At 60.6% G+C, this 19,799-nt stretch overlaps 1 protein-coding gene across 1 annotated transcript; it reads right to left on the reverse strand.

The window, feature by feature from the left end:
* Positions 1–1,290: 1,290 nt before the first annotated feature.
* GNG2 (G protein subunit gamma 2) lies at positions 1,291–19,125 on the reverse strand. The gene is made up of 4 exons (XM_066998641.1): positions 18,849–19,125; positions 4,830–4,896; positions 3,982–4,127; positions 1,291–3,634 (listed from the first exon to the last, which is right to left on the reverse strand). The coding sequence occupies exons 3-4, from the start codon at positions 4,066–4,068 to the stop codon at positions 3,506–3,508; spliced, it is 216 nt and encodes a 71-aa protein (XP_066854742.1). The 5' UTR covers positions 4,069–4,127; positions 4,830–4,896; positions 18,849–19,125; the 3' UTR covers positions 1,291–3,505.
* Positions 19,126–19,799: the final 674 nt, after the last annotated feature.

A 19,799-nucleotide genomic window follows, 5' to 3' on the forward strand; every position in this document is an offset into this window, starting at 1 on the left:
GGCGGGCCTCTGGTGGGTTCATGGGTATGGGGGAGGGAAGGGGCGGGGCCTGGGGAGGGGGCGGGGCTTTCGCAGAGGGGCGTGGTTTGATAGGGCGTGGTCAGCGTAAGGGGCGTGGCTGGTTCGGGGGCGTGGTCTGAGGGGTGGGCGTGACCTGCGCGGGGTTCGCTGCGGTGCGGGGGGAACGGGAGGGGGGGGAAGGGGGGGAGGGAAAGGGAAAGGGAAAAATGGGAATGGGGAAAATAGGGGAAAAAAGGGGAGAAAAGAAAAGGGGAGAAAAGAAAAGGGGAGAAAAGGGGAGAAAAGGGGAGAAAGGAGAGGAGAGGAGAGGAGAGGAGAGGAGAGGAGAGGAGAGGAGAGGAGAGGAGAGGAGAGGAGAGGAGAGGAGAGGAGAGGAGAGGAGAGGAGAGGAGAGGAGAGGAGAGGAGAGGAGAGGAGAGGAGAGGAGAGGAGAGGAGAGGAGAGAGAGAAGAGAAGAGGGGAGAAGAGGGGAGAAGAGAAGAGGGGAGAAGAGGGGAGAAGAGAAGAGGGGAGAAAAAAGAAGAGAAAAAAAGAAAAGAAAAGAAAAGAAAAGAAAAGAAAAGAAAAGAAAAGAAAAGAAAAGAAAAGAAAAGAAAAGAAAAGAAAAGAAAAGAAAAGAAAAGAAAAGAAAAGAAAAGAAAAGAAAAGAAAAGAAAAGAAAAGAAAAGAAAAGAAAAGAAAAGAAAAGAAAAGAGGAAAAAGGAAAAAGGAAAAGGAAGAGAGAAAAGAAAAAAGGAAAAGAGGAAAGGAAAGGGAAAAGGGAAAAGAAAATGAAAAAAAGAAAGGGGAAAAGGGAAAAGAAAAGGGAAAGAATGGGAAAAAGGAAGGGAAAGGAAAAAGAAAACAGAGAAAGGGGAAAAGAAAAAAAGGAAAAAAAAGAAAAAAGGGAAAACGGAAAAAAAGAAAAAAGGGAAAAAAGTAGGAAGTGGAGCAGGCAGGACCAGGACCGTGGCGAAGGGCCCCGCAGAGCTCCCCGCACCCACCTGCCCGGCCCCGCGGGGCTGCCCCAACGCCCCCGGCACCCGCGGGCACCCTGCCCAAACCCTGCAGAAACAGGGTGCAAATTCAGTGGGTGGGTCGGTGGCCTGGGGGGGGGGGGGGGGGGGTGCGAGGGGGCGATGCTTCGCCTTGCTTGGCTGCGCTTTACCCCCCTGCTCCGCTCTTGTCCCCCCCCCCCCCCTCCCACCGCACCGGGACCCGCAGCAGGATCCGTCCCGCAGCCCCCCCCCCCCTTTTTACCCGTTCCCACACGACACCGGCACCAGAGGCTTGAAACAAATCCCAAGTTTTATTTCCACCGAGCACACACACCACGAGGGACGGGGACGCGCTACACCACGAGGCCGACCTCCCCGCGCTGCCTTTCCGTTACAGCCCACGGCCGGACACCCCCCCCCAAACCCCCCACACCCCAAAAAAGCCCCGTACCTGGGCACCCCCCGCAGATTTTCCCTTCCCAGCCCGGCGCAGATGTCCCTGCTGGCCGGGAGAGGTGACCGAGGGTTTTTTTTTTGGGGGGTGCTCCTTGGGGTGACCCCAAGACTTGGGGGGGGGGGGGTGGTCAAGACCCCTGCAGCACCCTGACGGGACCAGCAACGCGCACAGCACCCCCCCTGTGGGTGCTTTCGGCTGCCTCCCGATCCCCCCCCGTCCCCTCCTCCGGGCTCCTGGTGCAGCTTTTAGGCCTTTTGGTGGTGGTAAGAATTCCGGTCGTAAAAGACGCGCGCCCGTTAAAAAAAAAAAATAAAAATAATAATAAATAAATTATTACAAACCACGACAGCAATCGGGAAGGGCCGGCCGGGGCGGAAAGGCAGCACGAAAGGAAAAGACAAGGCAGGGCGGGGGGGGGGGGATTTGGGGATTTACGCGTTTTCCCCGTAACACCACGAGCTCGCCGCCCCGGGACGCGGAGCAGGGGACGGGGGAACGCGGAGCCACCGCGGGCCGCCGGTGGCCCCTGCTCCAGCTGAGGGGTCTTCGACGTAGAAGGCTAGAAAAAGAGTATGAAAAGGTAGAAAAACCAAAACGCACTTGTTTCGGGCTAGAAAGGCTCGCAGAAAGGTACCTAAAGGCCGTCGCCCTCTTGAATATCTATTTTTCAGCTGATAGCTGGTTCAGATCCGGGTTATCAGCGGGGTTGCCGCGGTCCCCAGCGCACCCTCGGCGGTGCCCGGCTAATTTTGGGTGCAGACCCCGAGGGCTAACGGGGGGTTGAGGTGAGCAGAGCCCCCGTCCCCCTGCCCGTCAGCATCCCGGGAGGTGTTCGGCAACGGGAGGGAAAGGCTTCTGGCAAGCCACGTCCTCGCAAGCACCCCCCATGGCACCGAGCCCCAAAAGGTGTTTTTCCCCCGAAATGCTGACGGGGGGTGCCGCCTCCCTGCAGCCCTGGGAGCGAGCCCTCCTCCAGGGCGCTGGCTGCGTATAAACGGGGCATCAGGCACCTGCGGGACGGGGATGCTTCGGGGTCACCCTGCACCCCCCCAAAATCACCCCCTGTCGTGATGGGGGGGGACAGGGCAGGAGCACCCGCGGCGGGGAAGCCGAAAGGGCCGGGCGGGGAGCGAGCGAGGGGCAGAGAAGAGGCACAGAGGTGTGGGAGGAGGGGACGGGGCCAGGGAAGAAGCGGCCGGAGCTGATTTTGGAGGCCAACCTCTGTCCGGGGAGGCGCTGCAGGAGTCGGCTTTGCCTCGGGCATCGCCTCCGGCATCGCCTCGGGCATCGCTTCGGGCATCGCCTCCACCTGCAGCGCCTCCCCGCAGCACGCGGCGTCGAATTATTAGAAAAGAAAGGCCCGGCGGTCAGTGCCATGCACTACTACAGAAAGCCGTGGCAGGAGCGGGGAGCACCAAGCACAACACGAGCACTCGCGGGGGGCGAAGCTAGCGGACACAGCGCGGGGGGCGCAGCGGTTCCGGGGGGGGGGGTGCGACCGCCGCCGTCCTGCCCCCGAGCGCGGGGAAGGGGAAAGCACGAGACCCAACATCGAGCAACATCACAGGCAGCTAGCCTGCCGCTATCTATCCAGCAACGTAAACAGAAAATCCCATCCGGGAGGGGGCCACCAACGCCATTCCGGGAGGGGTTATGCGCACCCTTAGCGGTTTACTTTGCTCAGCACCGCGCCAGTGCGTTGGGTATGGAACAACCAAACAAATTTGGTGAGCAGAAAAGTGACACGGATTTATTCTTTACATTAATATGCTTTTTTTTTTTTCCCCCTTTTTTTTTTTTTTTTTTTTTTCCTTTCTAGGCAACTCTACAGACTTCAGATCTTTTGCCTCGCAATGCAGATCACCTTATTCCCCCAAGGGCGGCCGGGTTCTTTAAACATGCACATCCCTGTAGCTTCCAGGCCGTGTATTTTTTTTTTTTTTTACTTATTTTTGTTTAAATTCTGTGGACTAGCAGGTCGTCCCCCGTTCCTAAAAACTCTACGTCAGTGTTCAGGGTGGCCTGAGTGCCAGTCAGGCTCCTTGAGGGTTTACAGGATCACGCAGAAGAACTTCTTCTCTCTAAAGGGGTTTTCTGAGGCCGGGACGGGGGTCAATAGGGGGTCCTCCTTGGCGTGGGCTTCGCAGTACGCCATCAGGTCTGCCGCCGCCTTCGACACCTGGAAGAGAAGGAGCTGGGGACGGGCTGCGTGGGGACATCCCCCCCCCCCCCGGGGACGGCACGGATCCCCCCGGGGGCCACATATCCCCCCTGGGGCAGCATGTCCTGCCGCTGCCCCTGCAGCACCGCGGAAGGCAGCAGCCGAGGAATTTTTGCGTGCCGCGGCACGGCGATCACGCCGGGGCAGAGCGGACATGGCCAGCGGGGCAATTCCCCTGGGCGAGCGTCTCCCGCGGCCGCCGGGACCGGCGGGACGGACGTCCCCGTGGCCGCCACCTCCCGCCGCGCGCGGTGCCTCCCCGCAGCGTCCCGCTGGCCGGGGTGCTGGTCCCCGGGCGGCGTTACCTTTATCCTGTCGATGTTGGCCTCCATCTTCAGCTGCTCCACCAGCTTGCGTGCCTGCGCTATGCTAGCGGTGTTGTTGCTGGCCATCGGCACGCCGGGCGCGCGGGGGGGGGAACCGGGGGCTCGGCGCGGAGCTGCTCGCGGCCCTGAAACCCCAAAAGTGATTCGCTGGGGCTGCCTTGGGTGCGGGGAGGTGACGGAGCAGGGCCGCGAGAACACTTGCGGGAGGACGGGAGATGCAGACCAGCATTTAACCGTGGGTTTAACAGGGGCAGAGAGCCACCAGCCTTCACGGGCATCGCGGCCGGAGCAGGGATTCCCTATTAGCTGGGTTTATGGGATGCTGGGAGCGCAGCCTGCAGCCAGCAGGACCCCAGCCACGCTGTGTTTTGGGGTTTGGTGCTATAGGGAAGGCTGCGGTGGCAATGAAGCAGAAGGAAACCGGGCAGCGAGCTCAGGGGCGTGCGCGCACCGGCTGCCTGTGTCCTCCTGCTGCCGTCCCTGCGCATCCCCCGGGGCTGGTGGCTTTCGGGGCAGCTGGGGACGTTGTGGGGTGGCCGTCCTGGGCCTGCCTTGCTGCATCCCTGCTGCCAGCCCGAGCGTTGGGGTGCCAAACAGGACTCGGGAGCTCCCTGCTGCTGGAGATTCCCACCCCGGGCGGGCAGGAGATGCTCGGCACGGCGGCGTGGGCTCCGGCACGGCTGCTTCCCCTTACTGTACACGACAGCACCCAGCTCCCCAGCACCACCCCATAACGCAGCACCCAGCCCGTCCTGCCCATCCAGCCCCCCTCAGGCAGCCCCTCGCCCCCCCGGGGGTGGGGGGGTCCCAGCAGCGATTGCTTTTACCAGAGGCAGGGCTCGCCGGTGACGGGTGTCCCTAGGGGAACGGCTGCTCCTCTCGGGCGTCCGACACCTTGAAATAAAGGGGGAAACAGAGAAAGGGGGGGGGGGGGAGAAAAAGGCTGATGAGATGGATGTGATGCCAGGCAGTGCAGTGATAGGGGTATTTATGGCCCCCGGGCAGGCTGGGGGCTTCCTTCCGCTCCCCCCAGGTCCCCTGGGGGGGGGGACAGACCACAGTGACGCCGTTTGTTTGCACGCCGCGAGGCTCTCGGCACAGGAAGAGGTTTCGAGTCAGCGGGCAAATATCCGAGGGCTCCTGGCAAGCGGTCCCGTGGCTGTTTCCCAGCGAAATCAGCAGAAATCCTCCCCCCTCGTCCCCCGCCTCGAGCATCCCCAGCCTCCGGGGGCTCCTGCTCCGAGGAGGAGACAGCCCCAAAGTGCCGGCGGGCAGGCAGGAGAGGACGGAGACCCGGCTGGGATGAGCAGGGGATGTGCCCTGGCCATGCACGGAGCTGCTGGGGCATTGCCGGGGCTCGGCGCTGCTCAGCACCCGGCCAGGATCCGGCCACACACCCCGGGAGCACTCGGCCCCTCCGCACAGTGTGGGAACGACAATATTTTTGGAGCCAGCGTGCCCACGCTGCGAGCCACTGGGCGTGCTTCCTTCAACAACAAAAAAAAAAACAGCTCGTGGACATCCCCCACTGGAAACCCACCCCCAGCAGCCCAGACTTAGAACAGCACGGCCACACAAGCGTTATTTTCTATCCCAGCCCAAGGAAACCCATCGTACCTCCGGCACGGAGGCGCCGGGAGCAAACCCCAAAGCTCCGTGCACGGATAGCGGGTAGGTGCCAACAGCATCAGGCAAATAAAAACCACCCCAGCTGGTGGGTAAATCCCCTGGTTCGATGAAAAATGCCCAAATATTTGAGGATGGCTCTTGCTAGGAAATGTTCTTACGGGAATTTGGGAGTTCCCACAGAGCAACAGCGGCCCTAGGAGCGGCTCGGTACGGGGACGTAGGTGGGCAAGGGAGCCCCAAAAGGAGCAGGCAGGCAGTTACGAGACCATCCAAGCCCACCCCGTGAACAACCCCTGCCATACAGTTAAAAATCACCGAGCTTTGCGACGTTTCCTGAGCCCCCACTTGCAGCAGGGGACACGGGGACACGCCGTGCCCTGTGCCGAAGGTCCCCACGGAGCCAGGGGCTCCACGGCACCACCACGGGGACAGGCACAGGGACACGTCCTCTTCCAGCAGCTCAGCGGTGCGTGTGCCTGGGTAATAGGATTCCTGCTTTGGAGGCCACAGGTTAACGAGCGGGGATGTTATTTTATTTTCATGCTAATGATGCTTATGGCGTACGGTACGCGGAGATCGTCTCTTTGGGGTTCCGTGCTGTAATTACAGCTCGGGCTCTCAGGAGGCTGTTGTGGTGCTTGCCCACCGTGCAGAGGGGTTGCGGGCCACTCGCTGCGCGTGGCAACAGGCTGGGTTCCTGTAAAAGGACGCGGAAACCCTTGCGGTGGGATGCCTGGAGTCAGAAATATCGCTGCTGAGTTTTGCTAGCTGGTGCCCGTGCTCCGAAACCCCTCCTAATTTCCTTCCATTTGAGGAAGAGGGACCGAGATGCTTGAACATTTTTTCTTTCACCAGCCAGAAGGGGCACCAAAACTGGGATCCGGGGGGGGGGAGATTTGCCTTGACTCAGCTTTGAAAATAGTGAGTGAGGCTGCTTTTAGGGTGCCAAAACAGCATTTGGGGCTGTTTGCTCGGGCCGGCTTTGCTAAAAGCTCCGGCTTTTCCCCGTGACAGCAAACCCCAAAGCTGTGAGTTGGTTCGCACCTTGCATGGGCTCCGTCCCCCCGTTTCCAGCCCCACAAACACAGATCCTGAGCCTCGCTCTTCCCCTGCCAGCTGGGCTTTGTCTCAGGTTGCGCGTGGCTGGAGAACGGCACTCTCCTCAATGTTTAAACACCATCACTCTAATGCTGGGTATTTAACCCAAACACCTTAAACCGGCAGCTTTTGTCCCAGAAAGGTGTACCTCGGGGCACATTTTGCTCTGGGTTAGGTCTGTCACTACTAAAAAGCAGCATTAAAGCCAGCTTGGGACGCCAAGGCACGTTCCTGGGTTCCTGAAGGTGCAGGAGGCAGCGAGCACGATGCCGCAGAGCCCGGAGCAGCTCCTGCTCCCCGCGGCACCTGGGGCTGCCTGCAGCCTTTGCCCACCCCATCACAGGCCCCCCCGGGTTTAAAACCCACGGATCACATCCTCTCTGACCCTCCCATTCCCTGGATTTATTTTTTTCTTCCAAGTCCTGGGTGCTTTTTGCCTGCTTTGAAGAAAATCGCTCTCCCCCGCTACCGCTCCTGGAGAACCGAAAGGAAAAGCAGCAGCCGGGCTGGGTGGCTCTGCGGGAAGGAAACCGAAAGCTCTGACATCTGCTCGAGCGAACCCTCGTGCTTCCTCCGCCTCGAGGACCAAAAGCAGCTCGGCAGCCCTGGCGTCCCCCACCCAGCACGTTTCCGATGTGCGAGCAGGAGCCTCCCAGCCTGGGGGTGTACCTGAAAAAACGTCCGCCCGGTGAGCTGCACGGCGCGCAAACCCCACTGGGGACAGCCAGGATTTGGGGCGAAAAGGGCTCGGAGTGGTTCCTGCAGGGCAGGCATCGCCTGCACATCCCACCCCAAACCCGACAGAGGGGGATAACGGAGCCCATCGGCACCACCCAGGGGGAGCAGATGCGTTTTGAAGCCATCCTGGTGCTTGTGCTAAGAGCCGTCTCTAAAGATAGGCCGCTCGCTTGAAAAATAACGACTAAATATACAGATAAAGCCAAAAAAAAAAAAAAAAATACTACAGACGGAAAGAAAATAGCAAAGAGCATGTTTCCAGGGGGCGGAAGCCGGGGCAGCCTCGCTGAGCTGAGCAGCAGACGGGGCTGGGAAAGGAGCCCCGGCATGCCCAAAGTGCTTGTGGCCCCTCGTTTCCTTCGGCACGGGGATAACGAGCCAGCTCGGAGCCCCTGAGCTCCTCTCACACCCCTCACCAGCACCTGTGGCCACAGGCCCCCATCCCACCCGGGATTTATTCCCCTTCTCCAACGCGGGTTTTCCTGCCGACGCCTCCCGCGGCGCCCAATCTGCTGAAAAGCAGCCCGCGGCTCGGAGGCGCGCCAGCGAATGAAATAAATAAATAAATTGCAAGGCGCCTGAGCCGAAACCGGGCCTGTTTCCATGGAAACTGCTTCGTTAGCACACCAGCTAACGATCCCGCCCGGCAGCGATGAGCGGCCGGATCGGCCCCAATGGTGGTGTTTTGTTCCCAGGGGGGGTCTCGGCGCTGCCCCGTATCGCGCCCCAAAGGCTGCACCGGGGTCCTGGGCACCCAGGTGGTGCACAGCACATGGGTGAGGCACACCGGGAAGATTTGGAGGCTGCTTCGCCTCCAAAACCAGCGGGAGGAATTGGGGGCTCATCGCTGGCCCTGGATCCTAGGGGGCCGAGCTCCGGCTGCCCCCTCCGTCCATCCCCGGCCACAACCAAAGCCAAAGCCTCGCTTAGAGACGGAGTCAACGGCGCAGGATCCCACCACTGACACCCCAAAAGCCTCCCAAGCAGCGTGTTGGGGTGCTGCAGCCACGGCTCTGGAGGTGGGAAGGGGCAGACCCAGCGCCAGGCGTTTCGGGGCCCTGCCGCAGGGTTCCCCTCGTGCCCCAAGAAGTCCCCGCGGGCGTCACGCCCAAGTGAGAACCTCGGGTTTTTGTTTTCCCACACGTGCCCTAACGGTTCAAAAGAGAAGGCAAACAGAAAGCGACCTCAACTTCCTTTCAGTCGTTCGGTTCTTTTCTCAAACATGATTTGGGTGAGGGAGCGGGCGCCTGACGGCGGGGCCGGGGACGCCTGCCCTGTCCCCCCTGCCACGAGAGCTGGGTGCGCACCCGGTGCTGGGCGGTGGCACCGACCCGTTCCCCTCCACCACTGGGGCCGGCACGAGGCCCCAGAAGGAGCAGCAGTCTGCAAAAATGAGGTGCTGGGAGGACGAAGTGCACCAGGAGGGGCAGACGCGGCCCCACGGGGAGGAGGAGGAAGGGGATGGTGTCGGCGGGACGCTGCCGCGCTCCGCGGCGAGGTGCCAAAGGGACGGCAAAGGGCACGCGCCCCGTCACACCGTGCCCAGCACCCAGGGGCTCAGCACAACTTCTGCACCTGAGCCGTCCCGTTTGGTCCCCATTGGGGTTTCAGCACGTGGGACCGCTGGTCCCCAGGCTTGCAGCAAAAGCCTGGAAATAAGGCCAGAGCTGCCTCCCCCGTGCAAGCACCACTTGGCCTCTATCCCACGGGGATTTCAGAACCAATCAATCAATAAATAAATATTTTTGGTTGCTTGCGTTTTATTTTTATGCGGCTCGCCCAAGAGAACGCACAGCTTCGGAAACTCCCTAAAAACCTCCGCAGCCTGACCGCGGCCCCAACACAAGGTCAGGGCCGCTCGCAGCACCATGGCTCTGCCCGTGCTGAGCCAACAACACAAGAGCCTTGCTTGGGAACAGAAGAGAGCAGAAAACCCCAAATAGCTCCTTTCTGCCACGGTGAGACCATTCGAAACCCAAATCTCACCCTTCAGTTCAGAGGTATCACCGTGCTGAGCTCTCGGTTCGTTCACTTCTTGATTCCTTCACCAAAACACCTCACGTTGACTTCAAAATGAACTCGCCTTGCTCAGAAATCCCAGCTCCCTGCCCCTTGTCCGGGAGAAGGGCAGTGGTCGAGGGTGGCTGAAGCCACAGAGGAAGCGAGGAGCCCCCCGCTGACCACTGACCCTTCGTTAAGGGAAGCAGCCCAGGGCTATTACCTCGTGTTAACGAGCTGACCCACTCCAAGGTTTCAACCCCTGGCATCCCGCTCCTAAGTTTTTCCAGCACTGAGATAAAGACCCCAAGAGGAGGCGCCGGGTGAGGCTTGGGATCAAGGGAAGGGGCAGGGGTTTGCAGAGGCGCTCTGCTCAGAGCTATTTGCAAAGGGATTTTGGCATTTGGCTGTGCCGCCACCACTCCCGAAGGGACAAACCCTCGCTGAGCCTTGCTGGAGGTGGCCCTTTGTTCAAAGCCATGGCCACTTAGTGGGGACGGGGACAGGGAAGCTGGGAAGCCACCAGTTTGGCCCAGTTAAAGCTCAGACCCGCACATTTTGCTCACAGCGCAAGAGCCCCGCGGCGCCTTTCGCTCCCGTACAGCCGGAGGTGAAGCCTCCAGCTGCGCTCCGGGAGCCCCGCTGCCATCTCTGATGATTTCACCCGAATCAAACCTTTATTGGAATTTTATTTTAAGTAACAGTCACACGAAGCCTAATAAACCTCTCCGGCCGCGGGGAATTGCCCAACAAGTTACATCAGCACAGAAACAAGCCCCTTAACCACCCCCATTAGCTCGAGACCCCACGGGAATTACCTTAGACTGCTTTAATTAGGCATCTACAGTACAAAAGAATTAATTAATTAGTGATAAGCACCTGAACCACATTACTCATAAGGATCTATTTCCAGCTTCAAATACATCAAACAGGTCACAGCCTATCCGCTGGGGTGGAGCAGGTCTCCGGTGCTGCTGAGCACCGCTTCTCTCCCCATCCCTGCTCTGCAGCCATCAAAGCAGGAGGCTGGAAGCTGGTTTTTTCTTCTTCCTTTTCTCTCTTTTTTTTTTTTCCTTTCTTTCCATTTCTTTTTTTTTTTTATAGACATCCAGAGTAGGTGCCTTTGAGAGCCGCTACTCGCGCACCGCGTGGAGACGGAGAGCTTTGTAACTGCTTCCTGAGATTTGTTGCACTTTGTGCAGGAGTTGCGGAGTAAACTCCTACGCCTCGTGGCTACGATTAACCTGCACAGGTTTTGCTACAGCATCAATAAGACACCTGCTAAACAAGCAGAGAGCTCTCTGACGGCCGGATCCCCAGCGGGAGGAGGATCACCAGTAAATGTGGGTGATTTTAGCAGGTTTCCAAGGGGAGAGGAAAAAAAAAAAAGGAAAAATAGATCCCCGTACTTTTATATAATTTTAATAGTAAGTTGAAAAGTAATTTAGTGTGCTAAATAGTATGTGGTGAGCTGAGTTACTATCCGCAGGCGAGCGAGCGGCCCCACAAACCAGGTTAGCAGGGGCAGGCGAGCCAGAAGTAGGCTGCTGGCGCTCCGTCCTCGCGTGGTGAGCTGACCCACATTGCCTCCGCTAAATTCCCCCTCTGCCGCTCGCTGCTGTGCCCTTTTCGCTGTAACCCTGAGCATCTCGCCCAGAAGCAGAAAGCAGAAATTAATGACAGCGGTGGGGAGCACACCTGGGTCCCTGGTCCTCGCCTCCTCTCGTACTGAGCTCCAGATACAGCGCCTCGGTTTTCCCACGGAGCCCTACATCCCTCACCAGCCTGTTTTCCCCGTGAAAAGCACACGGAGCATTTTTTTCCCTTTGCCAAAAGGCAGTTTTTCTCACACTGTTATTTACAATGAGCTACTGGAACCCCTAAGCCGGCGGTGCCGCGTCCCTGCCACGCTTCCTGCTGAGCCGGTGGCACCGCGTGTAACGCCAGCCATGCGATGTTCCTGCCGTGCTGGGGCTGACACGCGCCTAGCAAACACTGCTTTACGCAGAGGGAGCCGAGAGCTGCTCCCCGGGGCGGTGTTTTTACGTTTGAGATATGAAGCCTTGCAAAAACGTAAAGGAAACGTGCAAAGCCAAAAAAACACGTGTGCCAAAGCCAGGATAAAGCGGCGCAAGGTGGCATTTCCTGCACATGCTCGCCCTCCCATCCATCCATCCCTTTGTCACGGGGGTGAAGCCACACCAGGGATACAAGGCAGGATGGGATCCAAGGCCGTAGCATGCATCCTGGCCGTGGCACGGACTCCGTGTGCTTCATTTACCCCTCCCCGTGCCCGCTCCCACCCTTTAATCCTGCCAAGCCACCCGCAATGCCGTGCTTCAGCTGCCTGAGCACAGAAATCTTTCCCTGCCTGCTGGGCCCTCAGCACCCGTCTGCGCCACCCTTTTCTGTGCTCCTCCAGCCCGGAGTGTGGAAATCCATGAGGGCAGCTGCTCCTTTGGGGCCAGGATTCGGTTACAGGTAGGATGAAGGAGTAGCATCGACTCCAAGCCAGCCTAAGTTTGACATCCATTAATGGAAACGTTAGTACAGGGCTCAGATTTAGGCTCGAAAACCATCGGTGTGTCCCTTATTTGCTGTCAATGCCCCCCTAAAAGCCTGGGTTGCTGTATTATCATCTTTTTATTCCTGCCTGGCCCAGCACGGAGGGAGGAGCCGGGGGCGGCAGCGTCCCCCCCGCAGGCATCAGCCAGGAAGCACCGGACATGAATACGGCCCCCAGGCGGGGACGTCAGGCTGAGCAGCAATTATATTAAATCAGCTGATAAATAATGCAACGTATTTTGATGGCAGCAGCGCTGTGAGCACCGCACAAACACCATCACGGCTCCACAGTATTAAAAATACAAGGGATGAAGCGCAATCAGGTCAGCATGACTTGAATAATGGAGCCTGAAACCTTTCCGAAAGGCTGGCCTTGGGGTGGGCTGGGGCACAGGTCCCGCGGCGGTGAGGCCAGGACATGGACTTGTCCCTGTCAACATTCAAAGTGTTCCCACCCGGGGCAGAAGACCCCTGCGTGGGCACATCCCGGCATGAGAGGAGCAGCAGACCCAGTCCCGGGGACTGATGAGAAGGGCTCTGAGTAGTTTTACAGGTTGTGGATAGCTGATGATCCACCCTAAAGACCCCCAAACCCCTGGACACCCTCTGAGGGGGTAGAAGACCCCAGGCAGGCATGTGGAGCTGTGTGGAGGAGACCTGACCAGGTCACCGTGTGCTTTTAGGGGCAAGTGGCCGCTGATGAGCTCCTGGGCCCACAAGGACCCATACGACACCCAGAGGTGGGACCGGGCACCTCCAGGTGCCCCCTCCATCCTAATGAGGCAAGGAGCATGGTGGTTCATTGCCAAACCCCTGTTTGCTCACTGGAAAAATCCTGAAGTGTCCCGAGCAACAGGAAAGTGAAGGGGGGACAGAACAGACCCTTGGGCAGCCCCCCCGTGGCCACCAGCTCCCGGGGCTAATGCATCCCAGCCAAAAAACCCCAAACCACACAGCCTCACAGCACAGGCCGTCGGCGTTATTCACCCTCCGGCCTGGGCTCCATCTGCAACACCGGCGAGCCCCTCGTTCATCCCAGCTGTCACGGGGGGAGCCGTCTCCCCACGCTCCCCATCCAGCTCCTGCCAAAACGGGTCGTGTTCGAGAGCTGGCGCAGGCAGAGGGGGCGAGAAGAACCATAACACGAGGGAGATCGAGCGGCGCCGTGTGTGCTCCTGGCAGCCCAGACGTGCCAGAGGAGCAGCCCAGGGAGACAAAACCCAACCATGCACGGGCTGGGAAGCCTCCCCTACACAAACATGATGGTGGGGTGGTTTTGGGATGCCCGCTGGGACCCCAGAGGGAGCACACGTCCCGTCAAGGCCCTGTAGAGCCGTGAGCGGGGCTGGGCCCGTCGCAGCCTCGCCACGCGGGCCTCAGACACCTCCTGAGGGCAGCCACGGCCCCGATAGAGAGAAATTTCTTGGAAATTCTTATCTTGTCAGATAAGAGGGAAGAGCAGGAAGTGTCACGAGTTTACTACCAAGCAGCCAGCGATGGGGCCTGGTCACCTCGGGGGTGACGGACGGGCGTTGTGCAGCTCCTGGGGCACCCAGGCCCCGCTTCAGGGCTCCCCACACCGCTCGGAGGCACCCCTCTGGCAGGTACCATCGCCGTGCCACAACATCAAAAACCAGATGCTGAGAATATCTCCCATTGCTTTGGTCCTCAGGAGCCTCAGACCAACGCGTTGGTGTCCCCACAAGATGACCCTTGCCCGAGACAGGCTGCAGCGGGAGGGTTTGGAAGCAGAGTGCACCTCCGGGCTCCATCCATGCAAAGCAGCCCCTGGGGACACTTAGCCTTCCCCAAAAGCCATAAATCTTGGAGCTACAGAGCCGGTAACACCATCCCGGCCTAGGGAAGAGCACCGGCATGGCAGCAGCCCCACCACGCAGCCAGCCAGCCCCAGAGCACAGGGATGCACCCTGAGCCTGCCCTGCCTTGGGGATGAGGGCACCCACCCCAGGGCCACCCAGAATGACCTGAAATTCTCCAAAACTGCTGTGGACGCCCTGCCTGGCCTCAGGTCCCTGTGGCTGTGGGGTGGGACAATCCTCTTGGCCACGGAGACCGATCCAGCTGCAGGATCTGGCCCCACTCCTGTGTTCCCCAATGTGCCAGCTGTCACAAGTGTGTCATGAGCCTGCCTGTGTCTGCTTGCAGAGGTGTTCATGGCACCAACGTCCCCGTGAAGCCAAGGAATAGCTCTGGCCGAGGCAGCTGAGCCACAGGGATGGGTTTTAGCAGCCCCAAAAGGGAGGATGCTGCAGCAGGAGGGATGCTGGGCAGCGCGGTGGGGGTAAAGCAGCAGCACAGCGGGGGCTCCCGGGAGCTGCAGCAGGAATATCCTGTGCTGCGCTGGGTTTGTTCCCCTCTGCTGGGGCTGCATGCCATCTAGGAAGGAGCACCGATTGCTCGGGATCTGCAATGAGCTCCAAGGCTTGGGCAATGCTGCTTTTTCACGCTCGAGTCAGCCTGTCCTACAAACCCAGCTGCCCAGCGAGAAGAGCTGCTCGTAGGGAGCGTTACGGGAGGCACCGAGCAAACTTTCCTTCTGATAGCTGTCAGGAGAGCAAGTGAGGGCAGGGCAATCAACCTGCTAAACCCAGACTCTGGCTCAGCTCCAGGAGCTCATCCAACACGCTCCTGCTCCGCAGCCCGCCGGGTACCGCGGTGCCTGCTCCTGTCCCCAGCACGTGGGGAGAACATGCCCAGATTGGCATCAGCGCCACCATGATGTGCTGCTGGCCCTTCACCACAGCAGAGAAGGGGATTTCACGGTGCTGTGCCCAAAGGGATGAAACCCCAAAGGCACCGCCACCACCTGCAAACCCACAGCTCACCACGAGCTCAGGGAAGGGCCAGGAGGGCGCACGCTGCTGCCAGGTCTGCGACCCCGAGCAATGCTCTCAAGCTCCAGCACAAGGACGAGCCCAGCCACTTCTTTGTGAGCTTGGTGAAGCCAGAGGTCTCCTTCCACCCGGCGGAGAAGCCAACGCACCTGGATGAGTGTCCCTGAGCTGCTCTCATTTAAATGCAAACTTCTCTGGTTTCCCGTCCCCGCATCTCAGCCAGCTTTTTGGGCTACGCAGGAGCATCACCACTGCTGGAGACCAGCACCGGTACCCACCGACCACAACCCAGGAGCACCCTGACCTTCTCCAATTAGACCGAGCTACAACGATGACGAGAGGCAACAGGGGAAGAAAATTACTGTGTGAAAAGCAAGTGGAGGATGAGACAAGGTGAAAACTGTGTTTGGTACGATGAGCTGGTCTGGGTACAGCTGCTGCCCAGGAATTGTCAAGGATGGTACCAGCTGCAAGCAAATGGCAAGGTGGGAAGTTTTTAAGGTTTGGTACAATGCCATTTCAGAGACTTCTTTATTTTTTTTCCCCACTGAGTGTGTGAAAACTTGGTTTTGCCTACGTGAAATGGAGGAGATGCGTTATGCCAGACTTCAGCCTCCTCGTGGCTCACACGAGGACGCACATGCAGGAAGAAGCGGCCAGGAGCGGGTCGGGGCCAAGAACAACTCCCACCAGCCGCAGCCCCAAACCCCTGCAGACCCCACGGGGCTGCTTCCCACATCCTGCCCGTGGGCTCTGCCCGCCCAGCCCCGAAGTTTTGGAGCCAACCTCACCTCTCCACCGAGCCAAGTCCCTGTCCTCCCACCAGCCACAGCAGCTGGAGCCCATCCTTCTCCCCAGACCTGCCTCTAAGTGGGGCGAGAGCCAACTTGCTCGTGCCAAGTGCGTGCAGCAAACCTCTCTCATCCAGCCCGGAGACGCAGCCTGTGCCCCCCCCGCAGCCATCCCGCCATCCCCAGCAGAAGCAGAGCCCCCGCTTTCCCTTCTCCCCATCCGTTTGGGATGCGGGGCTGCTCCTGCGCCGTGAAGGACCTGTTCTGGGGGTGTTTCAACCACGCACGTTGCACGCAGAAACAAAAAAATGCACGTGGAAGGTGTGACCCCCCACTGGAAGTGGCCAGGCAGTCAGCCTGGGCAAGGACAAGCACAAAAGTGCCCTTCCCAGCACAGCACCGTGTGCTGCATCCTGCACCCAGGCCTGGACCCCATCGCGGGATGCGGCATCCCCCTCTGCCTTTCCTCACCTCCTTGCTCCCAGCACCCGCTGCGACCGCACGGAGTGGCTGAGCGAGAAGCCAGAGAGGGAGAAACAGCAAGGAAGGAGTCTGAAAAGCAAGAAAAAATAAAAATGCAGCCTGGTCCCTTTGGTTGTTTCTCCCACTTTGGCATGCTGTGAACACACACGGCCCCGGGCACGACTAAGGACCGGAACACCCGGAGAAGTCACGCTGAGCACCGACACAACTCGTGCCAAAAATGATGCTTTTCCCAGGGCGATCCCCTCATCCCCGACCCAAAAGAGGTTATGGGTTGGCAGGAGGGCCCCACCGCACCAGCAGACAACACGGCATGAGCGGGACAATCCCAATCCCCCTGGAGCCGGCGTGGGACCGGGCGGCACGGCCGCCCCGCAGCCCCCGGGGCAGCGTTTTTGGGGGCTGCAGGGCTCGGCGCTGGCTCGCCAGCCCCAATTGCTATGGAAACAGCATGCGCCGGCGCTGCTTCCCTCCTCCCATGACTCACGGGTTTTCAAAAGGAGAAGTGGTGCCTCGGCCGCCGCTGTTTTGAGGCCAAAACAGCCAAAGCCGAGCGGGCGCGCTCGCGGGGCTGGGTGGAGAGGCACCGCCTCGCCGCGCAAGGCTGGCGTTTTCGTCCTGTGTGCTACGCTCACGGCTGCTCCCGTGCCGAGTGGTGAAAAAGCTGTGTGTCTTGGGGATTAAAAATAATAATAATTATTATTATAGTAGGGCTTCTCTGGTGGCGCACACCCCGCTACCTGCCGGAAATCACATTGCGTGCCCTGCTGCCGCCACCTGCCCCCGACGTGACCGAGCGCTGCGCGCACCCAGTGCCATCCTCTGGGGCCGTGTGGGTGCTTGGAGAAAAGGCAGCACATCCCAGAGCACGCCCAGTGACATCCCAGAGCATCCCCAGTGACATCCCAGAGCATCCCCAGTGCTGCCCCAGAGCATCCCAGCGCCGTCCCAGAGCATCCCCAGCGCCGTCCCAGAGCATCCTCCAGTGCGTGCGCTGCTGGAGCGAGGCCGGCGGCTCCTGGGGCTGTGGGGGGAGGAAGGGCACGTGCAGGGAGTGCAGCTTGGGGCAGGGGACCTGTGGGTCCCCCACGTTGGGGTCACTGTGCTGGCTGCGAGGCCGACTCCGGTCATCATCCAGATGGTGCTGAGACCGCCACGCTCGTGTCACAGGTGGCAGCGTGCCCCCGGCAAGAGAACGCAGGGCTGAAAAAGCCGAAAAAAGCACCAAGGACGGTGCCAAGGGAGCAGCCCGGCCCCCCTGCCCCATGGCACGGGGTGAGAAAAGCCCCCGAGCACCTCCGAGCACCCTCCCGGAGAAAGAAAGGCTTGGCCCCGGGGCTTTCCTGGCAATAATTAATTGAGTCATATTCCAATCCAGCCAGCGGCCATATGGCAGAAAAGAGGATTAAAATCGCAGGCTCCAGCTGCATTCAGGGAAATCCAGTTATGAGGAAAAAGCCTCCATGCCTGGCCCCAGCCGGGTGCCAGGGCGTGTGCCCCGACCCCGGCCCTTCCCTCCCGTGCCCGGAGCGATGGGGAAGGAAGGAGGGAGCGAACCCGCAGCACCCTGCCCCGCACGGCACGGGCACGGCAGCGGGAGGCAGCGCTGCCCTGCGTGCCCACGTCGCTGCCCCCCCCCGGGGCAGCACGCCCCGACTTTACCAGCGACTCGTTAGCAAGAAGGAGGGAGAGCCCAGATTCAAGTTTTTGCCTAAATATAAATCCGTTTTGCCACGAGGCAGCGAGAAACCCCAAGTTTTGGGCTGCGTTCCCCTCCCGCTGGCACAGGGGACCCCTGGAGCCGCTCTCCCCAAGGGGTCCCTCCCCCCCCTCCAAGCGCATCCCCCAGGGGGGGTTTTCTGCCATGGTTCCTTGTCCCGACGCCCTGCACAAGCCGTGCTGCTGCCTGCCGTACGGCCACGGCTGGGAAAAGGCAGGATTTCGATTGAAATCCCCAGCCAGAGGGCCGCCGGCACAGGGGTGGCAAGCCTGGATGGTGCACCCCAAAATTTCCCCCTCCGAGCCAGGCTGGGGGCAGCCCCGTCCCCAAGCCGGAGGTTCCGGCAGGGATTTGGGGCAGGGAAAACCCTTTGTAGGGGAGTGGGGGGGGAAAAAAAAAAAAAAAGAAAAAAAGAAAAAAAGGAGAGAACACTACTCCTCATTCATCCTCGGCAAAAGCCTTCCGTGTGATGGCAAATCAGTTGATTAACCGAGGATCGGCCCCTGTAAATCAGAGCTTTGTTGGGGAGGCTGAGCGCCGTGTGCCAGGCACCTTCCCCGCAGCCCCCAGTCCCCCCAGTCCTCCCAGTGTCACCGGGCAGGTGCCATCGCCGCCGGGGGCCCCCGGGGCGGGTGACACTGGGTCCCCACGGGGTGACGGTGGGGTGATGGGGCGCCGCCGCCCTGCCCGGGGGTGGCACCCAGGGGGGTTTGGGTGGGTTCATCTCCTTTTTTTTTTTTTTGGGGTGTAGAGGGTTGGGGGGGAGCCCTTTGGGGCCCGCCGCAAGCAGCCAGCCGGGGGTGGGGCTGCCACGGGGGGGGGGGGCTGCCCAGCCCCAGAGCTCCCAGTGCGCCCAGTGCTCCCAGTGCCGGCGCTCCCAGCGCCCGCAAGCCCCTGCGGCTCCGCTCCCAGTGCCTCCCAGTGCCTCCCAGTGCCTCCCAGTGGCGTCCCCCCAGCCCCCGGCGGTACCTGCAGGCGGCCGGAGCTGCCCCGGCTCTCCGGGGGGGGCGGCGGACAGACGGACGGGCGGACGGACGGAGGGATGGAAGGATGGAGGGATGGATGGATGGAAGGAGGGATGGATGGAGGGAGGGATGGATGGAGGGATGGATGGAAGGAGGGAGGGATGGAAGGAGGGATGCAGGGGGGGCTGCGGGCGGGAGGCAGGAGGAGGGGGGGTCAGCGGCAGCCCGGAGCGGCGAGTCCCCACCCAGCTTTGTCTGCGCTCATCCCTCTGCCTACAGGAAGCGGCTCGGCCCCGACTTCCTCCTCCTCCTCCTCCTCCTCCTCCTCCTCCTCCTGCTGCTGCTGCTGCTGCTGCTGCTCTCCCTCCCCTCCCCGCCCCCCCCGGCCCCCCGTTTGCTGCGGATCGCTTTTCTCCGAGACCCCGCTGCGCCCCGGCCTGCCCTCCCCTGCCCTCCCTTCCCCTCCCCTCCCTCCTGCCCTGCCCTGCCCCACGCACACCCCCCCCCGCCCCACACGTGCCACGCACCGACCCCACAGCCCACCCGCTGCGCGCCCATCCCGCACCCTCCGCCCCCATCGCGCACCCCCCGTCGTCTCCTGCACCCATCGCGTCCCCCCGCGCCCCCCTCCCCTGCCCTCTCTTGCCCCCCACCCCTCGCAGCTCCAACCCCCCAGGCCCTCAACGCTCCCCATTTTGTATTTTCTTTTTGAGCTCCTTAAACCCAAATGCCCAGATTTTTAAGATCGGGAATTTTTAGGATTTTTAGCAGCTGGCGGGCACCCAGCGCGCCTTGGGTTGGTTTTGGGGACGCCCTGGCAGAGGCCGGTGCCTTTTGGGGTGCCGCAGCTTTCCAAACCCCTCAATGGGATCTGCGGGTCCGGGATCGTGTCCCCCCCCCCCCCCCCCACGGGGGCCGTGGGCTGCGCGTGGCCTCCCCGTGCTCCGAGCGCGTT

Source organism: Anser cygnoides, chromosome 5, assembly GCF_040182565.1.
Source record: "Anser cygnoides isolate HZ-2024a breed goose chromosome 5, Taihu_goose_T2T_genome, whole genome shotgun sequence".
NCBI classification, from domain to species: domain Eukaryota; kingdom Metazoa; phylum Chordata; class Aves; order Anseriformes; family Anatidae; genus Anser; species Anser cygnoides.

Bases quoted from the DNA above. Each gene is read 5' to 3' on its own strand.
- GNG2 (XM_066998641.1), bottom strand. From the start codon at position 4,068: ATGGCCAGCAACAACACCGCTAGCATAGCGCAGGCACGCAAGCTGGTG. The intron at 3,635-3,981 runs GTAACGCCGCCC...CTTCTCTTCCAG, and splicing joins CCAACATCGACAGGATAAAG to GTGTCGAAGGCGGCGGCAGA.